The sequence below is a fragment of the Cetorhinus maximus genome, chromosome 22 (assembly GCF_964194155.1).
Source record: "Cetorhinus maximus chromosome 22, sCetMax3.hap1.1, whole genome shotgun sequence".
Lineage (NCBI taxonomy): Eukaryota > Metazoa > Chordata > Chondrichthyes > Lamniformes > Cetorhinidae > Cetorhinus > Cetorhinus maximus.
In genome coordinates this window covers 58,190,793-58,209,673 of record NC_135900.1, presented here as the reverse complement: position 1 = coordinate 58,209,673, position 18,881 = coordinate 58,190,793, and the positions used below count along the sequence as shown (strand labels likewise).

The window sequence follows — 18,881 nt, the reverse complement described above, 5'->3', positions numbered from 1 at the left end:
CCCCTGTCAACCAACCCACCCCTGTGATTACCCCCAAGAGCTCGCGACTGCCTCTCTTGACCACCTGACTATCTCCCAATACAACCCTACTAATCTTCACGATGACCATTCACGCACTCTCCGATTCACTTACTGACATTCAGAAACTGGACATTTAACCTTACCATATGGCAGCTCATGCTGTAAAAAAGAGATGTGTCCTGTCTTCCTCTGACTCTACTCCGCTTTGGCGGTGATTTACGCTCCTTAGAAGATCTGGGCCAATATCAAGCTTTAAGGTAATTGGGGCTCGTCAAAGGGTGTTTGTGCATCTGTCACCTCTAACTTCTAGTTGGCTACCATGGTGCATAAGTAGGTTGAATGACAGGTCTCTTTTTCTTTAGGGGTTTTCCTGTTCTTCTGAAATCTTGTAATGACTTTAGCAGTTGGTCATCTTGACCAACCTTGTCATCTTGGAAACAATAATTCTGATCCTTATCTATTGGTAGAAGTAACAATAAGCTAAATAATTTGAAAAACACAATCTGCATAAAAATGTTTTTAAAATTTATAATTTTAGTTGATTTCTATAAAATTCATACAGCTTGCCTTTAATGCCTGGTATGAATGGGTGGAAGTAACACTAGGTGGTAATTCCACTTGAATTTGGTCTATTACCAATTTCTGCAGATCTAATAATTATCGTGTAAGATTGAGCTGTTCCCTGTAAATCAATTTGTAGCAGGCCATCCGTCTAACCAAAACCCATTAACTGAAGAAGCAAGATAGCGGAATTGAGATTATTGCCCACATCAACACTTGAATAGTGAATGCAAATAGATCATAAAATATAACGATATATCAATTTGGTTTACAGAGCTCAGGTTAGTTACACTGAACAGATCCATGATTGATGAAACTTGTGCACTAAAAAGTTTTTTTTTCTCACAAATGGCAGAATTCTTGCAGGGGCAGTTGATGGGTTCAGAAATGCCACAAGACTCAGACATGCTAGAATCCTGCCCTTTTTGCCCTGCACAGTAAATTCTACCTCAGAGATGCAGAGCAGTGGGTGCGACTCCTGTTTGCTTTTGTTAGACCTGGCAGCAGTTTTGGTGCATTCCTGTGAATCTTTCTTTATATTCCTCTGATAGGCCTAACATCACATGGCTGCTGAAAACAAGCATAGATAAAATTCTGGGATGAAAGTGGGCCCTCCAGTAAAATTCTAATTGGATTGTGGACCTCAAATGCTGACTTTAATTTTCAACCTGATTAACCCATAGCTCCCCCTCTTGGAGGAGCAGGGTGCCACTCCAAGGCTTTACTGTTGATGTTGAATGTGACAATGTGAGCACTGGACTCGCCCCTAATATGTTGTCAATCCTCATCAACTGAAATTTGGGACAGGCTCGTGAGAAGATCCAAGTATTGGGCTGTGCTGCACTCCTGGTAACATTGCTGCACCACTTTGATTTCTAGTTTAATGGCTCCAGAATTGGTTATGTTGTTGTATTGTGATTAAGTGTACTGGAATATATTAAGTAGAATCAACACAGTGACAGTTTGATTATTGTACTAAGAGTTTTACAAAGTTTTTACATTGGTCTGCACATAAATGCAATGTGAAAATCCTAATATAACTTTATTTGATATTAGAGACTTGTAATATTTAGTTTTCATTTTTGTTGGAAGGTAAATCTGATAGCTCCTTTCATGTTGCTGTGTAAATAGAAACAATGGAGTGATTTCCTCCTTTTTATTGTTGATTTTCATGCAGTGAGAGGAATTGGAGATTTGTTTTAACGGTGAAGTGAATTTTTCATCTCATTTATAGGTTCCACAGGATCCAATGCAATTGCGCAAAAATGTTTACTTCTGTTCAAGCTGTGGAAGCTATTTACCATCCACAGAGTTCCCCTTGTCGCTAACTTCACATACTCTTCGAATGTGTCGACAATGCTTTAAGCTGAATAATGAAGCTCGTCGCCGTGAAGAAGTGACCATGTACAAACTGATGCTTAAGCGGCTGAGAAAAACTGAGGCAAATTTTGAAGATGGATCACAGCTGGCATTCTTATTACAGGTGCAGTATAACTTTTATTGCAGTAAATTTAAACAAACACTCTTGGGTACATTTTTTCCACCTAATATTAACAAAAATATGTATAAATATAAAGCTGGTATGCTTGTTTTATGCTCTCCTGAAATCTGTTTTCTAATATTAAAAAATAGTGAAAATTATTTCTAGTGGTTGGAGGTAACTATAGCGGCATGCACTTTTGATGTCAAGTTAATGGTTTTATGTCCAAAAAACCAAAATACTGCTGATGTTGGAAATCTGAAATAAAAACAGAACATATTGGAAATACTCAGCTGGTCAGACAAATGCTGACTGACCTACTGAGTGTGTCTATCAATTTCTGATGCTACGTCTCATATCCCAAAGGCTTGTGTATATATAAAGCACCTCATCACTTCTCAAGTACTTCACATACAGTGAATTACTTTTAACTTGCAATGACTGTTGTTAAAAAAGTAGACATATAACATTTTTCACAATACATGGTATTATACAAAAAGCAGAAATGAATGGCCAGTTATCTATTTTTTTGTGCTCGAGCATTGGTCAGGCCAAGACTTTCTCTTTGACTGCTGCCTCCATAATAAAATTAGTTATGCTACTTTTTTAAAATAAATATTATGCTTTAACATTTTTGAACCATTATTTTAAAAACGATTTTTATTTTGAAATAATGTTACAAGCCAGGTTTTGTATTGGCAGGAACAAGATATGAAACATCTTGTTGATAGTATTTGGGGTACACAGTCTGCACTGAGTGCTTCGAACAATCTGAAAGATCTAACAATGATAAGGTGGGATAAAAGGTTTGAGTGGTCACCATGGAACTGTATTCTCCTGACAGAAGAGGAAGCTGTGGCACATCTTGAAATCAGTAATATTGAAAAGGTACATCTCCCCTTTTTTTTTTAACCTGCCATTCTTCCAATATTTTAGTATTTACTCATTATTGTTCCTTGTTTATGACTCACTGCAGTTGCCCCCTTTAATCCTTTGTCTTTTCTCTTGTCTTCCCTGTCTAGACTTAGGCCTTGATCGTCTAATGTTTCCTGTTTTATTTTTATTCCATGCACTCATTGTTCTTTCATTCTGTAAAATCCCTTGCTCTTCTTACACTAAATTTGACAGCTTCAGTACTTTTAACATCCATTTTTAACAAATGAAAAATATAGAGATGTATTTAGAATATGTCAAAGAAAACCTCATCTCTTAACCTTCAACTTGAAATCTCAGTGACTTACACAGGTTTATGTTGTTATTCACCATGCAGGATTATGAAGCCACATTTATTCGCAAGATCAAGCACCGACACACTTTGGGAAAGACCTATTTTTCCCGGATTCCTGAAATAGTGAATTATGCGCACACTTGCTTGATGCAAGACTTGACTTCCAAGAACAACCTCAGAATTACAAATTCATTTAGTTCTAAACAGAAGTCATAGTTGTTAGACAACAATGTTTCAATGTTTGATTTCAATTAAAGATTGCAAATTTGTTAAATTAAATGTTGTAATGCTATTCCATTGTCATAGATTATACGTATTAACAAAACTTTCTAATTGATATCTACATAGTTTATAGTCGACTATTTTATTTCAAACTCATGGACTGAAAGACAAATGAATTGAAGTGTAACTGGAATCAAATTTGAAATCCTTTTTGTATTAAGTTTTATTCAACGTAACGTAGTGGTATTCATTCCCACTATTTTTTCAATACAAGTCATTTGCACAGACACTGGAACTGCACAAAGTATCGGGGTGGTGTTCTCACAGGTAAAACAACAAAGCTTTCAGTCATTTTGGTATCCACTGGAAATAGTTTGGGCTACCCACCATGTAATGCAGATGTCTTCAAATTAGTGAAAAACACTACATTTCTGCTCAGTATAAAAAAGTATAAGGTACATTTATTGACAAATAAAATTACACAGAAACAAAAAATTGTCAATGTGGTCCTTAACTCTGCTGTTCATGATGCTCACTTATGGAGTCACATCAGTCTATAGTAATCTATACATTTGCTGGACCTCTGAACTGAATTAAAGAACTAGCGAAAGCTCATTATATTTTTCAGGCTGAGGGTATGTCAAATATAAAACTGTCAATCAAAACTCAGCTCAAAGATACAAAGCATATCATGTTGATAGGCAGTGACATTAGTTCTGTGATGACCCAAATAGCATGCCTTTGTTCTGAGCTGTTGTTTCTCAAGGAAAATCATAGTTCTCATTTTAGCACTAGGCACTTCAGAAAAAATATTCATCTGATCCCTGATATGTTATAAGGATGATCCCACTATGCGGCAGTTCCAACTGGGAGCACATCTCAGGAAATTACAAGTGTGCAGCCTGTGATTTTCCAGCCATTAACTTTACTGGATAGAAAATCACCAGTTGTTGTCACCATGGTTTTCCAAGATACAGCCATTGCAATTGCAGCTTCCTGTTGGATGTATGGGATCTCTGAATCAGCCCTAATGTTTAATCAAAGATTTTTTAAAATACGCAAAACCACAAAATTATAATTTGAACGAGGACAGAATGGCACCAGGCAAACTACAATTTTTGTCCCTTGTACGTTATTACAGGGAAACTTAAAATTAATTAAAATTTGCCACCCTTTAAATAGTTCAGTCTTGCATAAAATCCCTTGTGTGTTCTGAACCACTCTCTCAGCCAGTTGATTTTAGTCCAGAAATGTTATCATCACACAGTCATTTTACACTATAACTTACCATTGAATGTGATGTCAAAATAAAATGTACATTTTTAGTTCTAAAGTCAAGGAAAATAAAATGACACAGCAATGCCTGAAAAACACAGATAACTTGAGCCCTTTCCAAACATCCTGTTTTATCAAGAAATTAGATTTCAGAGTGGTTTTTGCCATAAAAAGCAGATATTAACTTGGAAGATCTATTGGTGATATCACCATTCTTTAAGGAAACAGTCCATCAGTTTGCAGCTCATGCACAAGTCTGAAAGTGTTAGGGCTGTGGACAAAAATACATTACTGCATTTGTTATATGGTTTTATAGTACATAGTTCTCAAAGATTTCAACCAGTGCCATGAAAAAGGAAAGGGAATATAATATTACTGTGATGATTCAATATAAAACAGAAGAACCATAATGCAAAATACTTTGGTTAGATTTGTTCCCTCACATTGTGGGTAATATAGAAACTTTGGATGAAGTTCATGGGTGGGTCACAAGAATGATCTGCATTACAGTAATGAGCTTAAAAACCTGCGTGGGTCTATTTACTTTTAGAGAAGCAAAGACCTCTTAGTCAATTGATTAGCGTAAAGATTAGATCGTGTTTATTGGCATGCGGATGAAGACCAGTAGAGCTGATTTTTGCATGATTGTTCTGGAGAATTCCTCTGTGAATACCTAAGACAATTAAAACTTTCCCAGGAGACCACAATGACCATATCATTTAGTGCCTCACCTACCTTTTGCATGCAGTGATTTCTGTTCCAGCCAGAACTTCTGACAGCAGGCAGCGAACCTACATTAAATGAGATGGCACCTTGTCCATCTTCATGTTTCTTCAGTGAGGACGCTAGAGTTTGTTTGCCTGTCTTCCCACTTGACTTTGAGAATCCTGTGGAGATACTGTGGTGGAAATTCTCCAGTGCCCTGAGGTGCCTTTAATAGGTGACGAAAATCTCACTGCTATATAGCAGGATGGTGACAACAACAATGTTGTAGACTAGAATCTTTGTCTACTTATGGAGGTCTATTTTCAAAGACCTGATTGTACAATTCCTGGAAGGCTATGCTGGCATGGCTGATTCTGTGTTGGATCTCCTCTTCGATGGTGACCTTTTTGAGAAAGCTAGCAGTTGAGATAGGGAAAGTGTTCAATGACTTCCCAAAGCTCCCCATTAATAACAATAGCTGGAGGTTCATGTGCTTGTCTGGAGGAGAGCTGGTGGACAATTTTGGCCTTGCTGATGAGAGAAACTAATCCTTTTGTTTGCAAAGGAGAAGAGATTTAGGATGGTCTGAATGTCACTTGCAGTGTGGGCCACAACTGCGCTGTTGTCCGCATGTTGTAAGTCATGAATATGCTGGAGGGTCACTTTAGTCTTGGCTCTCAGCCAAAACTCAATCGTGACCTCTTGTGGAAGTTGGTCACAAATGAGTTCCATGAGGTCGATAATGAAGAGAATTGGTGCAGACACACAGTCATGTTTCACAGCAGCCCAGATACGAAAGGACTCAGTCTCCCATCCATTGCAAAGCACAGTTGCCGTCATACCATCATCCAGGAGTCGTAGTATAGTAAGATTATCTAGCATTTCTTTTCTCAGGGAATTGTAGACAAAAGGGACAAGGTGCCATCTCATTTAGTGTAGGTTTGCTGCCTGCTGTCAGAAGTTCTGGCTGGAACAGAAAGCACTGCATGCAAAAGGTAGGTGAGGCACTAAATGATATGGTCATTGTGGTCTCCTGGGAAAGTTTTAATTGTCTTAGGCGTTCACAGAGGAATTCTCCAGAATTTTTTTACCCTACATTGGCTTTGGATCTTTTATAATCTTTTGGGTCTCTGATGATGCTAAAGGCAATAGGTCTGTGTAGAGCATGTTTGAAGTTCCAGAAGGTCAATTCCTGTCCAACAATTTTTGCATGTTTCTTTTGGCTACTAAGATTGAAACAATGTCACAAATGAAGCATTTTATGCACCAAAATCAGAAATGCCCTGAACAGTGGATTTCTAATGTATGCTGTGTAATAAAATTATAGACCATTTATGGAGTACAAATTTATGATTTAGTTACATATGGCACACAGAGGAAATCTTCACCAACACCACCCCCCCCTCCAAATTTTTAATCTAAGTTATTCTGAAAATATTGTGCACTTGTTATGGATTTGTGGATCACTCAACTCTCCTTTATTCCAAAAAATCAGTTTAGAAATAAAACAAAAAATGGAAGAGGCACTTACTTTTGAAGTTAATAGCTACTTGGTGGCTTTAGAGTTAAGCAGCTTGTGTTCTCATTACTGATTACAAAATCACTCACACCCTTTATGTCATTGCTTCATGGCACATAAGGAAATATATTACTTTTATATCTTTTCCTTCTCCTAAATGCCCTTTCATTAAATTTTCTTTTCCTGCCCACCTGCTTTATCAGTGTTTTCTCCAAAACAAGAGCATACCAAACAAACCTGATTGGTTCTACTCATTACGAAGGTCTGACTAAAAGAGGTTTTTTTTAAATATATGTTTTTACTTTCAGTGATCTTTAATTGGAGGTGAGTCCCTCTGAAAGTACCATGGCTCAAGATCATTGTTTGCAGCTGCTGCTCTACTGTACTTTAGCCAGCTTTTTTCAGGACATCTCTGCTGTGGATCACATCCCTATGCTGATGTGGTCAACTTTCAGGTGAGCCTGAGACCAACATTTTTCAGTCAGAGAAATTACCAGGTTGTAAGTTCATTATATTTCCAGCAACCTACCATGGATAAGCATTCTGCTATAAAATGAAGTCAGAGAACGTGAGCTTTTAAGTTAAACCGAAGTAAATTCCTTTTTGTGAGTAGGTTCCAAGTGATGTCAGGAAAGAAATTCAAAATCTGCTATCATGAAGATTATATACATGTGGGCCAATTCCCTTTGGGGAAAGTGCAATTATTAACTTAAAAATGTTTTTGTTAAAAAAAATTCCTGTCTTTGCACAGTATCTCTAACAATTGGGCTGTTTTTATTTTCTACATCACAGTTAACTAAAATAAATTAATGGGAAGAATAAAGGGGCAGTAAATTATGATGTAATCTCCAGTTAATGTTTGAATTGTACATGAATACTTATTACAGGTGTGTAAAATTTCTAATGATTATGTATTAATTTTGAGATTGTTAAAGCTGAAAGAAGATAGATCACATTTTACAGCTTTTTAATTGGAATACTGTTTAGTGTTTCTTTTTCCGAATCTCCTTCAGTCAATGGGTGCACTGCCAATTATGGTTGTGTGTTTGTAAAATACTGTGGTGCGTAGTGAGTGTGTCAATGACAATCCAAGGGTGTTTAACTAGAAATGTAAGATCAGCATTGAATAAGTGGTTGGTAATTTAGTACAAGCTTTTAACACAGATGAAAAATTCTCATTATGCAAGATATGCATTGGAATAATAGCTAAGTGTGGTCATCTTAATTCATTAATAATTTATTGGCCTGGACTTTGTTGTGAAAGGCTTTCATCATTCACTTTGCATATAGTTAGAGGCTTATCAAAGGAGATTTCCAGCTATCTAGCATCTATTTCAACGTGACACTCTCATATGATCTGTGGTGCTTGTGAACAAGGTAAACAGCAAGGCTGCACTTTAACCAATCAGGTGGAAGAATCCTCACTGAGATGCAGTTTGCAAAGCAGGAAGTAAAAAAACAAGAAATATAAATTAGATTTGAATCAATGTACAAGAAGTAGCAAAGATTTGGGGCATACACATGGGATTAAAGAAGGGAAGTAGAAGAGAAAAGTAGAATTAAAACATTAATTTCTTTAAAAAATCTGACACATTTTCTTCTGCGGGAGTGTGATTCTACACTTGTAAAATTAATTCTTCAAAGTCAGTAATGTTGCCATTTAGAAACACTGAACAGAAGCCTGATTTTTTCATCAGTCCTTTGTGCAAGACTAGAGGGTAAATGCCACAAGTTCATGCTATTATAATGTTTTCTGTGCATATTCTCATGCTGAAGACTCCAACAATGTTAGTACAACAAAATCCAGATAGTTGTTTATTTTTCATTTCGAAGAAAGATTAAAAAACACAACTTATCACTTCTTTTGGAACTTTTTAAAGCACTTCATGTACAGTGAATACTGCTGAATGTAGCAGCAAGGTCCCATGACCATGAATGAGGTTAAATAACTAATGATCTATATTTTGATGGTGTTGATTGAGAGAGAATTTAAGCCTTGGCATGCAAAGAATGTTCCATTCTTATTTAAATAATACAATGGGATCTTTAACATGCATCTGAACTGGCAGTTGGGATTGTGATTTTACACCTGATCTGAAGGACAGTGTATATTTTTGATTTTAAAAAGTCATAGTAAATGTGATTTAAATTTAGACAACAATATCTCTGAATGAGGCTTATTGTTGATGATCAACTCACTTAATCCACTGCTGAGTCAAACTGTGGCATATGGAGGTGTGTATCCTGGTGCCAGCACCTCGGTTCAGAAATTAATTAAAACAAATGTTGCTTGCTGACGAGGCTGAATGCAATATGCCAAGGGTTAAGCATATGTAATAAACAAAATTGCTGAATCTTTAAAGCCAGATGTCTCCTGAAAGATAGCCCTACCCAGACCTGTTCCTACAAAGTGTGACCTTTGGTGTGTAAGGGTGCCATTTTGGAACTCAACACTCCATCTATCACCATCTCTAAACCTCACACAGTTGAACATGTGTTCAACAGTGGGAAAGACCCTCCACCTGTGCTATGTAAAGGGATTGTCAGCTACTTACTGGTTAGTTGTTAGTTGATTTCTTCTGGCTGTTGCTATGATTAGATAACTGTTTGGTGTTTTCCATGAATGTTTAAAGTTGCAAATGTCTATAAGGAGTGGTGTGGCAGCTACTCAAGTAGATTTTGCTGACTTTAAGTCTTCTGCATGAACTAGTTGCTTCCAAGCATGGGTGCATTAATAGGCCTTCCCCATGGAATACAGCAAGACTTACAGAATAAACAGAGGCCCATACAGAACAGGGCAAGCTGGCCAAAAAGGAAGGACGAGGAGAAGATTCCTCGCAGGAGACCATACCACCCAGAGTGTTCAAGGAGCAACTTTTCTACATGAACCTCAACAAGGAACAGTGTGTGAGGTGTCTACACTTGTCTCTCTGATGTTCTCTCTGAAATCTGCCACCTGCTGCCATAACTGCAACTTGGGCAAGGACTGCATTACCAGTGGCTGTTAAGCTGATTGTGGCGATGAACATTCATGGATCTGACTTTTTCCAGGTTGGACCTGGAGATATTTGTAACATTTCATGTTTTACCCTCTGCTTTATAAAGCTTTGGTTAGACTACAATTGTAGTATTGCATCCTGTTCTGGTCACCATACTTTAGGAAAAATATGAGGGTCCTTGAGAGGGTGAAGAGGAGATTTACCAGAGTGGCTCCAGGAATGAGTGATTTTAGCTATAAGGTTAGATTGGAGAAAATGGGGTTGTTCTTAGGGATTGAGGGGACATTTGATGTAGGCCTACAAGATTAGGTCAGGTTTGGATAAGGTAGATAAAGAAACATTATTGCCATTAGCTGATGATACAAGGACTAGGGTACACAGATTCAGGTTTTGTGGAGAAAGTTGCAGAGAGACGATGTGAGGAAGAACTTTTTTACACAATGAGTGGTAATGACCTGGAACTTGCCACCTTCAAAGATTGTAGAAGTGGAGGTGATTAACGATTTCAAAAGGAAATTGGATGGGTATTTGAGAGAATTAAACTTGCAGGGCTACAGGAATAGTGAAGAAGAATGGGGCTGATTGGATTTCCTACAGAGAACTTGCATGGACTGAATGGGCCAAATGGCCGTTTTCTGTGCCATAATGGCTCTATGACAGTGTTGTGTGTTGGAGCTACACTGACACTCTCTATTGCAAAAGAGCTGACTACATTTCATTCTCTTGTGCCGGAAAGAAGCAGGCACAGTGAGCATGCGGCTTCCCCAAGATGTAAATTGCCATTGATTGCAGGCAAATAGCTTTGCTGGCACTGCGTGTCAAACCTGCCCTATGCTGCAAGCGAGAGGGATTCCACTCCATCAATATCCAATTGATGTGAGACCATTTGTAGAGAATCACGCAGGTCTATGCCTGGAATCCTGACAGCAGCCATGATGTCTTCCTTGTGTGGCACTCTGCTCTGCCAGCTGCATTTGAGCCACTATGACAAGGCAAAGGGAAGTTACTGGGCAACAAGGACTATCCACTGACCACATGGCTGATGACTCCAGTGTGCAACCCACTCACCTATGCACAGCATTCATACATTGGGATATTGGGAATTTCATTGGGACACTGCAGTCCAAAGAAAGAGCTGTCAGCATGAGAGTAAGGTGGAGAATTAAAATGGCAGATGACTGGAAGCTCAGGGTCAAACTTGCATCCTGAGTGTAGGTGTTCCACAAAGTGATCACCCAAACTGCGTTTGCTCTCCCCAATGTAGAAGAGACCACTTAATGAGCAGCAAATACAGTACACTAAATTGAAGGAAGCACAAGTAATCACTGTTTCATCTAGGAGTGTTTGAACCCTTGGACAGTGAGAAGAGTGAAGGTAAAAAGGCAGGTGTTGCATCACCTCTGTTTGCATAGAAAGGTTCATAGGAAGGGGGGGGTGTGTTGTGGGTGATTGAGGAGTGGGCCAGGGTGTCATGGAGGAACAGTCCCTTTGAAGTGCTGAAAGAAGGTGGAAGCATGATGGCATCATGCTTGAGGTGGTGAAAATGGTGGAGGATGATCTGTTTAATATTGGAAGCTGGGGGTGTGGAAGGTGAGGACAAGGAGAACCCTGTTGTGTCTCCATGAGGGAGTGAAAGGGGTGAGAGCAGAAGTGTAGGAAATAGAACTGACATGGTCAAGGGCCCTGTCAACCACAACCACGGTGGGGAGCGAGGGTCAGGAATGCTTGGTTGAAGAAAAAGGAAGACATGTTGGAAATGCTAATATGGAAGGTTGTATCATCAGAACAGTTGATATGGAGAAACTGGGAGAATGGAATAGAACAGAGCAGGACATCAGGTGTGAAGAAGTGTATTTGAGGTAGCTGTGGGAGTCAGTGGGCTTATAGTGAATATGCGTTGATAGCCTATCCCCAGAAATAGAGACAGAGAAGTCAAGGAAGGGAAGAATCAGAGATGGACTACGTGAAGGTGAAAGCAGAGTGGAAATTGGAAGCAAAGTTGATGAAATTTCCCAGTTCAGGATGAGAGCAGGAAACTGTACTGACACAGTTATTAAAGTATCAGGAAAAAGAGGTGAGGGAGGGACCCCAAGTAGGACTGGAATAATGAATGTTCAACACATTCCTACAAAAAGGGCTAGGCCCATGCAGGTATCCATTTGAAGGAAGTAAGTGGAGTTGAAGGAGATGATGTTCATAGCGAGAACAAGCTCAGCCAATTGGAGGAGGGTGGTGGTGGTGGATGGAGGCTGGTTGGGCTTACATTCAAGTAAGAAGTGGAAATACCTTCGACAGTCCTGGTGGGGAAAGATTTGTAGAGAGATTGGATCCATAGTGACAAGGAGGCAGTTAGGGCCACAAAATTGGAAATTGTTCAAGTGATGGAGGACGTGGAAAGAGTCACAGATGTAGGTGGGAAGAAATTGGACAAGGGGAGATAAAGTAGAGTCAAACTATGAAGAAATCAGTTCAGTGGGGCAGGAACAGCCTGAAATGATGGGTCTACCAGGGCAGTCCTGTTTGTAGATTTTGGAAAGTGGACTATTTGGGGTTGGGGGATTATGAAGTTAGAGGTTGTGGAGGAATGATCTCCAGGAGGGATGAGGTCAGTGACTGTCCTGGATACAGTGGCTTGATGTTTGGTGCTGGAGTCACGATCTGGGGGAGGTAGGAGGAAGCATTGGAGATTTGGCGGTCGGCCTCTGTTAGACAGAGGTCAGTTTGCCAGACAACAGCACCACCCTCGTCAGCAGGTTTTTTGACAATGTTAGACCTGACGGAACGGAGTGCAGCAAGGTCAGAGGGAGACAGATTACAATTAGTGAGGGGAGCAAAGAAATTGAGATGGGTGATGTCATGTTGGCAGTTCTCAATGAAAAGATTGAGAGTAAGAGGCCAGAGGGAGGGGTCCAGGTGGAAATGGTTAAAAATGCCACTGGAAGACTCCTGGTCAAAGGAGCGGGTGCCGAGGCGAAGGCAATGGAACACAAACTCAGTATCATGCCGAGCTTGAAATTCATTCAGCGGGGGGCATAAGGGAATGAAGCCAAGACCTTTGCTAAGGATAAGATTAGCGAGAGAAAGGTCAGAATGGATACAAACCTTCCCTTTATTCATTTTCACACCTTACCAAATTTCACTTGCTAAAATCTGTTTCATCAAAACTGGGAAAAGTTAGCGATGTAAGGTCATTAACCTGAATCATTAACTTTGTTTCTCTTCTCACAGTTGCTGGAAGACTCACTGGGTATTTTCAGCATTGTCTGTTTTATTCTAAATTAGGGGTAAGCTTCACAGGAAGTGCAATGCTGTCCAAAGTAACCAAACTCATGAATTCCATCTTGTAAACCATTATCCATGGTATAACTTATAGAATGCTAACTACCTTTAATTAGACTTTATCTCAGTGCAAACTGTAGTAGAAGGGCTTGGCACATACAGGGTTATGTGGGACTAAGTGCAGTACCGCCCACACAGTGATATAAGAAGCCACATGACCTAGACCTAGGGTCAGTGTGGTGTTGGCCAGAGTCATGTTAAGACATAGGATGGAGGTAGCTCTTTACCAGTACCCTTTATTGCATATTTATATGTATTATAAGTAGTTCATAAAGACTTGCTGTTAACATTCAGAAGACTATGAAGACTTCTTTAGCAGACACGTTCTACAACCAACACCATCCCAACACAAATAAGAATACATAAATTTTTTAATGTTCAAGTCATGTTTGAATTGTAAACATGTTTGTATCCAGCTGAAGCAAGATTTTTTCCTGTTCAATGCGGTTGTTTCAGTGCAGCCAGTTGAGTAACTGGTAACAGGTGGTAAATGTGTACAGTAACTGCTTTTACAAACCTTATAAGTCCTGCCCAAGAACCAATGCTTGAAGGCCAAACAGAAAGATTACATGACCTGCATAAACACGGCTATGACAATGCAAAAATTTATCTCAAGTATATACAGGGGTGAGACATGTTAGAGGAATGGATTTGCCTGTATAGCTTGTGAAGCAACTGTTCCCTCCTTTACCTCTTGCGTTGTCTGATTCTTTCCTTGCACTTCATTTCTTTTCAACAATTATTTTTTAATAAAATGTTCCTGCCTTTGTTTCTGCTTATTCTTGAGGCTCGTCCTTTCAAATTCTTTCTGATGCATATCTGTTACTATTTTTAAAAGCCTTATCTAATTTTCCATTGTTTATACCTTAAATTAAAACAGCAAGATACATCCTAAAACCATGCAATTGTTGATCTGATCTGTACCATAAGCCAAAATAATTAAGGAGATGCTGGACCGGAGTTTCCTTTGAAACTGAAAGCTGAAACCCCACATTGTGTGTGTAAAACGACGTTTGCAACGCATTCCCGATGAAGTTATGATGGTAGAGTGGCAGTAATTCCAAGGAAACTCACTTCTGTTAATTTTTTCACTGGAACTGAATTGTTTCTCTATTATGTTCAGTGTGTTGCTCCAGCAGTGTATTTGTTTATCAAAGTTAGTATGTTGCGAAATTCACCCACATTTGCAAATGCTGTTTGATTTTAAGAGAGAGGGGGGAAAAGGGCAAGAGTTAAAATGATCACATTTTTATCGCCCCCTATGCTTAGAATATCATTGAACGATCTCAGAAGGATTCACAGAATTACTTTTCGAATGCAATGTTTAGATACTAGGAGATTATGGGGTAGAGTTTCCGTTCATTTATGATGGATCAGTTCAATCTAGGCAAAATCGGCAGAAGCAGCTGAAAAAAAAATCAGGCAATTTTAAACTATAGTTTTCCACTATCTTTAATTTAATTTTCCTGGATGAGGCCCTGCCTAGCATTAGCCCAGGTCAACTTTGCAAGATTGCGTTGGTTTGGGAAGGCTCTTCAACTTGGGCTCAAGCACCGAATGGGCATGTTTCAAAATGTTATTCATATAAAAAAATGAATTTACTAAATAACTGACTATGGTTCACCAATGTAACTGGTAAATGGTTTAGTATAGTTTTTCTTCAAGTCATTTTGAATGGTTTTAAATTGGGTTAGTCAGGTGGAGGACTGGACATTCTCGTTAAAAAACTTATTTTCGATGCAAAACCTATTTTCAGCTGTATTAGTAAAACTGCACCAGGTTTCTTAAATATTTCAAGGAATAGGTTTCAGTTGAAAGAAAAATCAAGTGAATGATTACATTGTATTACAATGCCTGATTGCACTGGTTCATGAACTATTTCACTTTTGTGATTGTGCAAACGACTTAAAATAGCAACTTGAACTGTGACCTAACCACTGCAATTTCCAGCACATTTTGAAAGGTGGAGCTCTACCCCATGAGTTAACTTCAACAGCCCCAGTTGCTCTGCTGAAATTGAGCATAATGTAAATGATCATCATCATGGATCAAACTTCCAGTTTTCAATTGTTGCAGTACTTTTCAAAGTATTAAACCTTCAACCTCCTTCATGTTAAACCTTTACTTGGAATGCCCATGTTTAAGTTTGACAACTGTAAACAAAATGGAATTTAACAGAAGATAGACCCTTTGTAGGGACAATTCTGTAATAAGTTAAAATTTCATGCACAAACACTTGCCTAATCTCCTTGCACAGATATTTGGCATACCTACCTAAATACTTGAACACACTACTGTCTGTTCTCAGAAATAGGAGTATCCAAATGAACAAAGTCCTTAACAGGATAATCATTTTGCTTCCTCCACAGAAAAGTATATTTACACAGGAATAAACTCTCAACCTAGCCAGATTTTAAAATGCATTCCACATGACGAGGTAAATTGAATATATGTGCATAAACCAATACAAAAATCAATACCTTAGGCCGCCAACAACACCTTACATTTATACAACAACTTTAATGCAGAAAAATGCCCCAAAACACTTGACAGCTGGTCAATTAAAAAATGGACACAAATCCAAGGCGGTGATGTGAACAGAGATTATGGGCAGAATTGTCTCAGATTTGCAAGAAGTGCAGTCGTTTTACCCGCCGGCCGCGATGATGGGTTTTCACGCCATATCATCCCAACCCCACCACATTATTTATGCATTCCTGGGAAACACGCCATTTTCATGGCAGGCAGGTTCTCATTCACCTGCCACGCCATCACCTCGCTGCTTCATCATGCCAGGTGCCATATTCAAAGTCCAGCTGCACGTACACATCTCCGTGCTTCCAGACCAGGACTACTGCAGGGCAGATGAAAGGTAAGGAGACTGCAGCCACCAGGTTTACTGACACATCCCTCGAGTGCCTTTTGCGTACCATGGAGTCCTGCTGGGATGTTCTCCACTACTGCTCTGGCCGCAGGATGGGCAGCAGAGTTACCACCTAGGCTTAGGAGGCAGTGACAGCGGTGGTCAGTGCCAATGCCTTTCAAAAGAGTACAGCGATCCAGTGCCACAAGAGGATGAACAATCTCCTTCATTCCACCAGGGTAAGTCACTCTTCTCATCGCTCTCAACTCACACTCACAAACCCTTCCACAGACATCTCACTCACTGCCAGTTCGGGACATCACCATTCACTCTCTCACACTCACCATCATTGTCCTCATCCTGTCCATGGGGCCACTCATCACCCACATATGCCAGGCATACTTATCATCTAGCCTGGCAGGTGTCCTGCTTACACTTTCTCCATCTCTATTCGTGCAGGACAAGCTGGCTTACAACAGGGAGAGGTCGCAGACTGGTGGAGGAATGCCTGAAATCAAGGTCCTCATGGACTTTGAAAACACAGCCATCCAGCTGGTCGGCAATGATATGGACTGGTCCTGTGCTGACGGTGAGGTTAGCGACGCTCTACTGAGTGAGGATCCAGCAGTGCAACATCCATCAGACAACTATGCTGTGAGTGATGTGTCCTGTATCACAGGCCATGCACTAATTATCTCCCCTTGCTTTTGCAGGGAAATCTGGGAAACAGCAGATGGAGTTCATGGCCCAGGGCCTCCAACCAAGCCCCGAAGAAACGGAAGAGGAATCTGAAGTCACCCTCCTTGAAGTCCCATCACAGCACTCACCCACACCCTCCACCAGCGCAGAGAAACACACCATGGTGGGACCTAGCTTTAGAATAGTCTCGGGATCACAATCTAGTGACTACATCACACTGTCTTATCCACAACAGGTGGTGGCACAGACTTTCCTGGTGTTTGGCACTCGGAGGACACCTGGAGGCCAGAAATTTGCTGAGTCTGAGTTAGATGACGAGCCTCTGGACTCGGTCATATTGCAATCACCAGAGCTGCAAAGACAAGCTCGGGAACATCAGGAAGAGATGTCTGCTGCACTCCTCAGATTGCAAGGCACGATGGAGGAGTCAGTCGGCCTCACTCTGAGGTGATAGTGCCGGCATACCAACGCACCATGGTCAACACTGATAGGATGGGGGCCGCAATGGAGACCTTGGTCCAGGACTTTGCCCCTGCACTACTGCGCAGACTGAACTCCATCGCTGGTGCCATAGTTGGCCTCCAACAGTGTGTTCGCGTGAGGGGTGCCAGGCAGCTCGATCTCACTCCAGCTACTCATGCTCTTCAAGGAGTCAGCCTAGGGCCCTCGAGCACCCATAGAGAGGAGGATCAGCAGGTGACTCCGGGAGAGTCCAGCCCATCCAAGTCCCCTCTTCCTGTGAACTCAGCAGCTCCAGTTCCACAGGCCGAGGAGGGTGCCGCTGCCACACAGCAGGACCCTGAAAGCAGGCCAGGACCCTCCAGGTCTCAGCCCTCTACAGGACACCCATCAAGGTCATCGCAGACAGGGCATTGCAGTCAGCAGACTGCTTTCACCTGCGCTGTGGATGTCCGGGGTGCACCAAGACGTAATGGCAGGGTTAGGAAAGTTAAGAAGAGTTAGTTCCACAGCCTGGGCATGGGTGTTAATCACTTGTACATACTGTTCACTATTGTCAATAAACTCCCAAGAATGTCTCCCTGCCTATGGCTCTTTGTTCTGATGAGCAGTGTTCTTGTCACTCAGATGTGAAACCTTTCTGCACAAGATAAAGGCAGGTGACTCAGTCCAGGGCCTCTTCCCTGTGCTCTGTGCAGCCTTCAGACCAAAGTGATGGTCCAGCCTCACAATCCATGGACACATTACTGACACCTGTACCTCAGCAGTGCTGGTCATTGCTGCTAGAATGTCGTGGACAGGCGTCACAGAGTTCCATCATTCTCTCCGAGTGCTTTCAGCACCTTTAAGGTGGGTCTGGCCCCCATCTCTTCAGCATCTGTGACCAGTGATGCTGTGCTCCTGAAGGGCTCAGGTCTGAAGGCAGATAAAGGACCAGGTGCTTCTAAAGTTTCATGGCTGCGTCTCTACGATATGACAGCATCTGTGGAGAGAAAGACAGTTAACGTTTCGAGTCGGTATGACTTCTTCAGAGCTAAAGGGAAGTAGAAATGTGATGAAATATATACTGTTTAAGGGGGACAGAACAGGTGAAGCTGGATAGAAAGTCAGTGATAGGTGGAGACAAAGGAGAGATTGCAAAAGATGTCATAAACAAAAGGTCAAAGAGTTGTTAATAGTGGTGGTACTGGCTAAAGGAGGTGCTAATGGTTACATTAAGAGTGGAAAGCAGAATGTGATAATGGCAGCATCAGGATAAAGCACTCTAGAAAATGAGAAATGGCCCTAGTGGGGGTGGGGTGGGACGAGGGGACGGGGGAAGGGGCGGTGATGCGGAAAAAAGATCGAAAAGGCCAAAAGCTGGGGATAAAACAATGACTAAAAATGGAAATAAATTTTACAAATAATAATAATGAAAATAAGTGGGGAAAAAAATTAAAGAATAAAAATGAATAAGGAAAAAAGGGGGGGAATCAAAAAGGGGTGTAGATGGAGGAGAGAATTCATGGTCT

General features: G+C 40.6%; 2 protein-coding genes across 3 annotated transcripts in view; both read left to right on the top strand.

Moving 5' to 3' along the window:
- iqub (IQ motif and ubiquitin domain containing) overlaps positions 1–3,997 on the top strand; it is an 87,354-nt gene extending 83,357 nt beyond the window's left edge. For both annotated transcript variants that reach the window (XM_078568377.1, XM_078568378.1), the window contains 3 exons: positions 1,817–2,065; positions 2,765–2,950; positions 3,333–3,997. In XM_078568377.1, coding sequence (XP_078424503.1) covers positions 1,817–2,065; positions 2,765–2,950; positions 3,333–3,506 — 609 coding nt within the window. In that variant the 3' untranslated portion in view covers positions 3,507–3,997. The remainder of the gene's footprint in view (positions 1–1,816; positions 2,066–2,764; positions 2,951–3,332) is intronic.
- A 3,225-nt stretch (positions 3,998–7,222) lies between these two features.
- The window catches only part of LOC144696723 (V-type proton ATPase subunit S1-like), a 72,043-nt gene continuing 60,384 nt past the window's right edge, over positions 7,223–18,881 (top strand). The window contains exon 1 of the mRNA XM_078568376.1: positions 7,223–7,466. Within this exon, the coding sequence (XP_078424502.1) occupies positions 7,357–7,466 (110 nt within the window). The 5' untranslated portion in view covers positions 7,223–7,356. The remainder of the gene's footprint in view (positions 7,467–18,881) is intronic.